Genomic DNA, 10,000 nt, shown 5'->3' with positions numbered 1-10,000 from the left:
GAAAATTACTTAATAGATGCGTTCATTTCTCTCGGGTATGCTAGACTGATAACTGCTTGATTTTGACAGTATATATATACAATATATGAACGACTGTAGGTATTGGCGGCAGCCGAACCCGTGTTAAATTGCATAAGACGGGTTTCAACATGTATCTGATAATTGCATGGACGTCGGTTGGATTGACCTTGTCATATGTTGTCAGGGTTTACATGTTACAACTTAGATACTTATTACTGCCCAACAATAAATAATTGTATACGTTATTATGCCAATATATCTGCATAATTGAATTATTAAGTGGCTCGAATAGGCACTGTCAGTGTTAGTTGTTGAAAAGTTCCGAGGGTTTCAATTCGAACTTAAAAGAATGTATGACTCGGTAGGAATTCCAATCTTTGCATATATTCTACATAAGTTCTCTATATTTTATAAATTATCTTCTCTCATCAGGGATTAACGAAACCTTTTCAATGCACCCAAATATAGATCTGCGCTTGATAACGGTAGCTGCACATGTCAAGTCCAATAAACGGACTTTAAAATGTTTCAAATAAGGCTTAGGCTTCCGATGCAAAAAAGCAAACATAAAAAAGTTTAAAGTAAACGGTGGATTTCAGGGTTTCAGTGAAATAAAGTATGCTTTACAGCGATTGATTAAATTTTTACTTGTTTTATGTGTACATATCTGTTGATTTCGCTTCTCTCTATACAGAGCCAGAGACTGGATGTGTTGTCAACGGTGTGACATTCAAGGAAGGTACTGCGATTCACTTACTTAAACGCATACTTCGCCTCTCCATTTATTGATAAGAAGAATGATAATGATGATGATTTTAGTAATTCTGACTGAATAGATGATGATGATGATGATGATGATGATGATGATGATGATGATGATGATGATGATGATGATGATGATGATGATGATGATGATGATGATGATGATGATGATGATGATGATGATGATGATGATGATGATGATGATGATGATGATGATGATGATGATGATGATGAAACTGCTTATTATGATTTTTTATTTTTTTTTATTTTATTGAAATTGTCATTTATCCAGTTTTATCTAATATCATATGTCTCTTGCAATCACAAACCTCTCATCAGCCCGTCTGGTTTTGAAAGGTTCGTGCCGTTATTTCAGGTGCCCCTATGCCCTCAATGACAGGTAGCCCTTGCGAGATATGCCAGTGCTTCAACGGGTCAGCGATGTGTGCGAGTATTGATTGCCCGGCCTGTGAAGGCCCCACACCAGATGGTCAATGCTGCCCGATATGCGGACCAGGTTCCGGTATTGGTAATTGACAATCATTGATGATAGTGCAGTTATGACATAGAATTGGTAATTGACAGAAAATCACTGATGGTTAGAAAATTATGAGCAAATAATTGGTATTTGACAGACAATCACTTGATAGGGTACTAAGGATCTGGAATTGGCAATTGAAAGATAACCACTAATGATAGGACACTTAGGGCTTTGAATTGGTGTAGACAGATAATCACTTATGAAAATTCACTAATAAGATAATAACTGATGATATGGCAGTAATAACCAGGAATTTTTAATTAACATATAGACATTGGTAATATATCACTAATCACTGATGATAGGGCATTAAGGACCTGAAATTGGTAGTTGACATATAACCGCCGATGATAGGGCATTAATTTCGTTTGACACGCAAGCTATCGAATAGTTTGTCATTTTGATTCGCGCTACAATTGTGTTTCATTATACGGCATACCGTTTGTTTTATTTATCAGTGGTTCAATTTTAAGCGTAAGAATTACGTGGCATGGGCCATATTCCAACGGCTTATTGACCCTCCATATAATATCTTATCTTTTTCTATATTCTCTTCTCTGATCGGACTTATTACTGATCAGTTAAACCATGTGTCATGCATCTGTATTTAGGTATCCGGTGATTATAATACCTAAATGTTGCAAGAGAATGAATAAATAATACATAGATATATTACAATTGACTTTAGGGAGAGGTCAATAAAAGAAGTCTTAAAAGCGTTTGTCTTTAAGAAATCTCACGAATATACTATTTTTCAAACAATCTGATAGATATAAGTATTTATTGTAATTAATATATTTTTCAGAAAGGTCGTGTTACTATAAAGGCGCGGAGTACATGGACGGTGCGCAGTTCAAAGACGAATGCAACATGTGTCTGTGTTTCAACGGGTCTGTGCAATGTAAAAACATGGGGTGCATAGGTATTGCTATTTAGATTTAATGAATACATTAGAGATTTTGTTTACAGCAAATGATTATTTACGTTCAAATTTATCTTACACTACCAATTTCTCGGCACTAATTTCAATTAAAACGTCAATTATCAAATTGTTTAGAAATTTAATTGTGAGCTGCGATACATGTTTCGAAAGGCACTACGTTAGTGGTAGTTGTTGAATAGTTTGAAGGTACTCCATGCCTAGTTTGGGATGAATGTAAATCGTTGTATGTAGTCTCCATAAAATATGCAATCTTAAAAGTCACATCATTTAACGGATATATTACACAATAAAAAAAGTGCCACCTTTTAAACGCACATAAGTGTGTTTTTCAAACAAGTCATACGCTTTTTTATTTTATGAGGGCCACACATGCATACATTGATTCCTCAGTAACCTGATTGAATTGATGTGAAGAAATTTAATCACTTTGAATTGACAGTAAAATCTATTTTGTAATGTAATACACATATACGTATTTTATTTATTTATTTCCAGAGAGAGGGTCTGGATGTTTTGTCAACGGCGTAAATTTCAACGAAGGTAATACGATTTGTTGGTTTAAACATGTACCTTTATACTGCATAAACTGACAAGATGGGTCAGGAAGACGATTTTAATGATGATGGAGATATTGATGACTGTGATATTGGTATTATTGGGTAAACAGTTGACGAGAAAGACCTCGATACTGATTATAATTATGTTTTTGTTGATGTTGAAAACTTATGATGATAATGACATGATGATGGCTATAATGATGATGATGTTGACGATGTTGATGTTAGTGTTGGTGATGAATATGATGATGATGATGATGATGATGGTGATGATGATAATTATGATGATGATAATGATGAGGTTGAGGAGGAGGAGGAGGATCTATTTGCACCCGTCATTTAATCAGTTTAATATGTATCTTGCAATTCCAAAAGTCTCATTAGCCCTTCTGTATTTAAAAATGACAAGTGTCATTATTTCAGGTGCCCCTATGCCCTCAATGACCGGCAGCCCATGCGAAAAGTGTCAGTGCTTCAACGGGTCGATGATGTGTGAGTGGATGAGTTGTCCGGCCTGTGTAGGTCCCATATTTCCTGGCCAATGCTGCCCAACATGTGCCACAGGACCCGGCCTTGGTAATTGACAAATCATTACAGATGCTAGGGCTCTTATATAGATTAAAACGTTAAAATGGAATATTTTGGCAATTGTAATTTTACCTTCTATAATACTACATCTGAATCAGGCAAACTGTTTGAATTATTTGTTGAAGACGGTCAATGCATTCAATGTCTTGATTAAGAAATCATTGACTCGAGATGATTTAAAATCGCTGTATCGACCCCTCTTAAAGTCTCTAATATTTTGTCTATATTCTCTTCTCTGATCGGACTTATCACTTATCAGTGAAAACATATGCCATCCATCTGTATTTATATCACTGCTGATTACGGTACCTGAATCGTGACAAGAGCGTGAATACATTACAGATAGAGGTATTACAATTGACTTCTACATCTACATCTACATCGTACGTCGCTGCCGTCAAACTTGACAATTATGCGACGGGTGGTGAGGAGATAAAGTAAGAATGGGAAAATAGTAAAGTGAGAAGAGTTTGATAGTTAAAAGTCAGAAGGACGGTACAGATGCGTCCCCAGCTACGTTTCATCCCTCTACCCCATGCCTCTCCGGCTACGGTGGCCGCGGAGAGGATTGAACCTCAACCGGCACAGCAATGGGGGGGGGTCATTGGGGTTTACTTTGTAGCTGGCGCTGACGACTTGATTAGAAACTTAAGTTTGCTAGTCCCTGCTTGAAGGATACCAAGTCAGGGGATTCTGCAACAGCGGCTGGTAGGCTGTTCCAGGTCGGTATAATACCGGGGAAAAAGCTATGCCTGTAGTAGGATGTCGATGTGGAGATAGGCAGGAACTTGATGTCATGACTTGATGGCGAGGTCAATTAAAGACGGCTTTAAAGAGGTTGTTTTAACGAATCTCACCAATATACTATTATTCAAACCATCTGATAGAAATAAGTATTTATGTTAATAAATATATCTTTTCAGAAAGGTCGTGTTACTATAAAGGCGCGGCGTACATGGACGGTGCGCAATTCAAAGACGAATGCAACATGTGTCTGTGTTACAACGGGTCTGTTCAGTGTAAAAACATGGGATGCATAGGTATTGCTATTTAGATTAAATTGCTGCATAACATGTAGATTATATGTCTAGATTATAGATCTTATTTACATCAAAGCATTATTTAAGTTTAAATATATCTTACACTACCCCATTCTGAGCACTAATTTCGAATAAGGTAGCGCACCTGTAATGGGCACCTTTCCAAATATAATCTAATGTATTATTTTCTTAATCAGCATCATGTCACTGAACTACATGCACATTTTTAGGTAGGCTTTCCATTCTTTAAAACAAATATACTGATTTTTCAAAACCACCCCCACGCTCGGCTTTTGTGCAGTTTATTTGCAACCTTGGGGTATATGACAGTTCCATAATTCATCCAGATTTGCAAATATGGGCATGCAGTTGATGTGTACAAATGCAGTAAAGGTGTTTAAAGTTAAAACAAGATGAAATAAGTATTATTTTACAGACATTTATGTTTTTAAACTTGTTATCTATGGAAGAGCGCCATGAAATGTAAGTGGTTTCAGCCAAGTAGAAATTGGGTTGGTTAAACACAAAGTGTCATTAAATTCAAAATAATATCATTTAAGTAATATGTTGAACTTAGTTTTTATAGATACACTATATAAAGCAAAAATACTTAGAAATAGACAGATTTACCGTTAACTCTTTGAAATAAAACTAAAAGTGCAACATGCATGATTCGTAGTTTCATCAGTAAATCACCCAATTTAACCATAATGTTGTTTTAATTTTAAAAATTGAAGAATGTGCATAAAATTGCAACATATTTCATGTTCAACTAATGAGTATGAATGAAAGCAGGATTATTAAGCTATCCAAAGTAATTATTTTTAGCATACAAGCATATCTGATTCTATTAACTGTAACTGAAGAGGCTATATCGACAGACTCTGAAGTACCACAATTTTCACAATTCAAGCAAATATATATGTATCGTCTATGACAAAAGCTTCTATTAATAACATATATTATAACGAAGTTTCCTTATGTGAGATAAATAGAGGATATTTGTTGGTGTTGAGTGAATATGAAACATTTATTTCAATGAGAAGTGAGAAAATTGATTTTCGCGAGCGCATGGCTAGTTAAAATATGATAATTTTGTACTTCGATGCAAAGCTTGGTTTATACAGGTAGTTATTGCAATGATTGTGTTATTGCTGGAAAACCGGACTACTATTTAACAGTAAATATGGCTTATATGCTGTATTAAATCAAATTTTGTTAGAAAGGAAATAAAACGCGTCGCAAAAAGTATGCGTTGTCGGCAGGATTCGAACCTGCGCGGGAAGATCCCAAAAGATTTCTAATCTATCGCCTTAACTACTCGGCCACGACAAATTCGCATTAGTGTCTGCTTAAATTAGATAATCATAAGTTAACAGGTAAAAAGGCTCTTCAATCTTCGAAGAAATCGTGGGAAATCAATACAGGTGCGCCAACTTAAAACGTTAAATATCGAATAGCTTAGAAATTTGTATTCGAGCTGCAATATTTTTTTCGAATATGGATTACGTTAGTGGTAGTTGTTGAATAGTTTGAAGGTACTCCTATCCTTGTTTTGGGAAGAATTTCAATTATTGTATGTAGTCTCCATAAAATCTGTAATCTATAAGTCATGTCGTGTTACGGTTATATTGCAAATTACCAAAATTACCACCCATTAAACATACACAAGTGTGTTTATCAAACAATTCACGTGCTTTTTTATCAATGAGAGCAACACATGCAAACATAGGTTTATAAGTATCCGACTGCAATTGTCGTACAGAAATTTTATAATGTATAATTGACAGTAAAATCTTTTTTTAATGTAATACACATCTCTTTATTTTATTTATTTCTTTACAGAGACAGGGTCCGGATGTGTGTTCAACGGCGTCACTATCAAGGAAGGTAATACGATTTTCTGGTTTAAACATGTACCTTTCTCTTGCATAAACTGACAACAAGGATAAGGACGATGATTTCAATGATGATGGGGATATTGCGGATGGAATGGGTTTGAATGTTGACCATAAATGGGCCCGATACTGATGATATTTGTTGTTGATTTTGAAGACTGATAATGACGATGACGTTGACTATGATGATGATGTGAGTGATGTTTGAGGTGGTGGTGAAGAAGAAGAAGAAGATGAAAAATAATGATGATGATGATGTTGATGATGACGATGATGGTGATGGTGATGATGATGATGATGATGATGATGATGATGATGATGATGGTGATGATGATGATGATGATGATGATGATGATGATGATGATGATGATGATGATGATGATGATGATGATGATGATGATGATGATGATGATGATGATGGTGGTGATGATGATGATGATGATGATGATGATGATAATGATGATGATGATGATGATGATGATGATGATGATGATGATGATGATGATGATGATGATGATGATGATGATGATGATGATGATGATGATGATGATGATGATGATGATCATCATCATCATCATTATCATTTACTCAGTTTAATCTTATAGCATATGTATCTTGCAATCCCAAGAGTCTCATAAGCCCTTCTGTTTTTCAAGTGTCATTATTTCAGGTGCCTCTATGCCCTCAATGACCGGTAGCCCATGCGATAAGTGCCAGTGCCTCAACGGATCGGTGATGTGTGAGAGAATGAGTTGTCCGGCCTGTATAGGTCCCATACTTCCTGAACAATGCTGCCCTAATTGTTCTGCAGGAACCGGCATGGGTAATTGACATATATGTCCTGATGAAATGGCTCTAATAATGATTTAAATGTTTAGATATAAATATTACGCAAATCAATTTTACCTTCTACAATACTTCATCTGAAATAGGAAAACTGTTTGAATAAGTTGTTGAATACGTTCAAGGTTTTCAATGTCTTGTTCCAGAAAGCGTTGACTCGAGATGAATTCAAATCGGTGTATTGAACCCTCTTTAAATCTCTTAGATTTTTCTATATTATTTACTCTAAAATAACTTATCACTGATCAGTGAAACCATTTGCGATGTATCTGTAAAGAGACTACCGCCGGTAACAGTAGTTGCCATGTAATCTCAACGTGGTTATATTACAAAGGGAAAGTAAAACTTTGGATTTAAAAAGGAGGGTGGGGGATAAAAGTAGCTATTTGTTATTCTCTGTGAAACAATCTTGAATATGATATTTATATAACATCTGAGAGTAATTAGTTATTGTTGTTGTTTTTTATTTTTTATTTTCAGATGTTTTATTGAAATAACGTTTTTATTAATAAAACATATGAAAATAAAAAATGGCCGCTGATGAAGACCGTTCTGTCGAAAGCTTCGGCAAAAATTAAATACAGCTTTTTTGTTTAAATAATACAAGGCTAATACAGACTTTGTTATATATATATATATATATATTTACAGAAAAGCAGTGTTATTACAAGGGCAAAACGTATTACGACGGTGAGAAGTTCAAAGACGAATGCAACTCGTGTTTTTGTTCCAATGGATCCATTGCGTGTACGAAAATGGCATGCCTAGGTATTAAAATGAATAGTTGTGGTGTAAATGGTGGACTGAGAGAGTGTTTACAGCAAAGACTTAACGTAAACAATATCTATTACGCTTTAGATTGGTGAATTTTGATATTTTGTAACAGTTGTCTGTTTTAAAAATTTTACTCGTACAGATGCGGAGTTCAATATCAATAAAATCAATGGATTGCAAAACAAAACAAATTGGTTTGTCCCTTTTTGTAAGAGAGATTGATCGTTTCAGGGAAAGAGGGCGCATGCCCAGCGCTTCAGCAAAACATAGTTGGGATATGCGTGCAAGCGTGCAATACTGATTTTGACTGTCCCGATGTACAGAAATGTTGTGGCAATGGCTGCGGAAAAGTCTGCATGACACCAACGCAGATACAGACACCGACAGGTACATGTTAAAAAAATCAACGCCACTGCGTTTATTATCGATCAATATATATTGATTTGATTTTATCAATTTAATACACGATGCATTTGTCATTAACAAATGCATACAAGATCGACCGACCGACAGACAGACAGATTTACCTATGGATTCAGATACACTCTATATCTTCTAACAATGATGTATCATATAAAGCAGTTATATTATTTATAGTGCCTGGAGAACAGATGCGGTATCATTTACGTCACGTCATCTACAGAAATTGTTGGTATATGTTTATGTATAGCTTTTTTGCTACATCTATAAATAGATTTGTGATAGTAATGAAAACTAAATTTATGCGAAGGTAACATCTTATAAACGTTTTCGAATAGGTTTAAATATGTACAACGTATAACGTAAGTCTAACAAGAGCTGTCAGAGGACAGCGCGCTCGACTATTCGAGTGCTTGACAGTATAACGAAAGCCGTCGTGGAGAGGGGGGGAGGGTATAATGTGGGTGTGTGATCATTAAATAGATGATCTTTCCAAAATAAGAAAAACATTTTATTCTATTTATTTATTTATTTTTTGGGGGGTGATACTGGGGATGGGTTGGGTGGAGTGCATTGTGGTATGTCAGGTAAACGTTGTTTTGTTAAACTGTAACCTAAATTTATCAGTAATATGCATATTCTAAGTATAAAATGGGCCATAATTTTGTCAAAATGCTTGATACAGTCGACTGGTCTTGTTTAAAGGTTGGGGTCATGTTGGTTAACAAGTATGCAAAATATGAAAGCAATATGTCAAGGGACATTGAAAATAGTTGGGGAAGTACGCAAACTTTAACATTTACTGCATATTCTAAGTGGAAAAGGGGCCATAATTATGACAAAATGATTGATAGAGTTGTCTGCTCTTGTTTATAGGTTGGGGTCATGTGGGTAAAAACGTATGCAAAATATTAAAGCAATATGTTAAATGATATAGGAAATATTTGGGGTAGTACGCAATCTTTAACATAGATTTATCAATAATATGCATTTTCTAAGTATTTAACGTGTAATAATTCTGTCAAAATGCTTGATACAGTTGTCTGCTCTTGTTTATAGGTTGAGGTCATGATGGTTAACAAGTTTGCAAAATGCAAAATGTATAATAAAATTGGGTCGTTCTATGAGAAAATCTGTTATAGTGATACCTACGTAAAATGCCGTCTCGGATCAGCCTGTGCAATTCGCACAGGCTAATCCGGAACACCACTTTCCTATTTCATAGAATTTTCGTGCAGACATAGAACACGATGAGAATGTGATGGGCACGTGGTAAGAACGAGGTGCTATCTTGGCGGTCGTAGAAGCGACCTAGTACGAGCGTAGTTAAAGCATAGCAAGAACGTGTTGGACATGGTACCCGCCTAAATACACGCGCAATAAGAACGTAGAGGGAACGTGTTGGACGCAGTAAGAAGCAAACGTGGTATGAGCGTAGCAGAAACATGAGAAATGCATTTGTTACAATATTTACCCCGTCCTCGCTACGTCCTACGAAATTTTCAGGACGCAGTGCGGTCTTCGTGAACGTGGCCTAGTGTGACGGGGCCTTAACACGTTGCTACTACGATCACTCCGCTCTCACACAGTTCGAGCCCGTTAAGTCACATTTT

The 10,000-nt window shown here is 35.7% G+C and overlaps 1 protein-coding gene and 1 long non-coding RNA gene across 2 annotated transcripts in view; both read left to right on the top strand.

Moving 5' to 3' along the window:
• The window catches only part of LOC127875337 (uncharacterized), a 1,848-nt gene extending 644 nt beyond the window's left edge, over positions 1-1,204 (top strand). Inside the window, exons 2-3 of the long non-coding RNA XR_008048532.1 lie at positions 716-760; positions 1,160-1,204. This is a non-coding gene — a long non-coding RNA (uncharacterized LOC127875337). The remainder of the gene's footprint in view (positions 1-715; positions 761-1,159) is intronic.
• The window catches only part of LOC127838732 (kielin/chordin-like protein), a 15,597-nt gene continuing 6,799 nt past the window's right edge, over positions 1,203-10,000 (top strand). Inside the window, exons 1-8 of the mRNA XM_052367079.1 lie at positions 1,203-1,312; positions 2,130-2,246; positions 2,763-2,807; positions 3,248-3,400; positions 4,336-4,452; positions 6,298-6,342; positions 7,021-7,173; positions 7,845-7,961. Coding sequence (XP_052223039.1) covers positions 1,225-1,312; positions 2,130-2,246; positions 2,763-2,807; positions 3,248-3,400; positions 4,336-4,452; positions 6,298-6,342; positions 7,021-7,173; positions 7,845-7,961 — 835 coding nt within the window. The 5' untranslated portion in view covers positions 1,203-1,224. The remainder of the gene's footprint in view (positions 1,313-2,129; positions 2,247-2,762; positions 2,808-3,247; positions 3,401-4,335; positions 4,453-6,297; positions 6,343-7,020; positions 7,174-7,844; positions 7,962-10,000) is intronic.

Source organism: Dreissena polymorpha, chromosome 1, assembly GCF_020536995.1.
Source record: "Dreissena polymorpha isolate Duluth1 chromosome 1, UMN_Dpol_1.0, whole genome shotgun sequence".
Lineage (NCBI taxonomy): Eukaryota > Metazoa > Mollusca > Bivalvia > Myida > Dreissenidae > Dreissena > Dreissena polymorpha.
The sequence above is the reverse complement of the archived record's forward strand: the minus strand, read 5'-3'. Positions and strand labels throughout refer to the sequence as shown.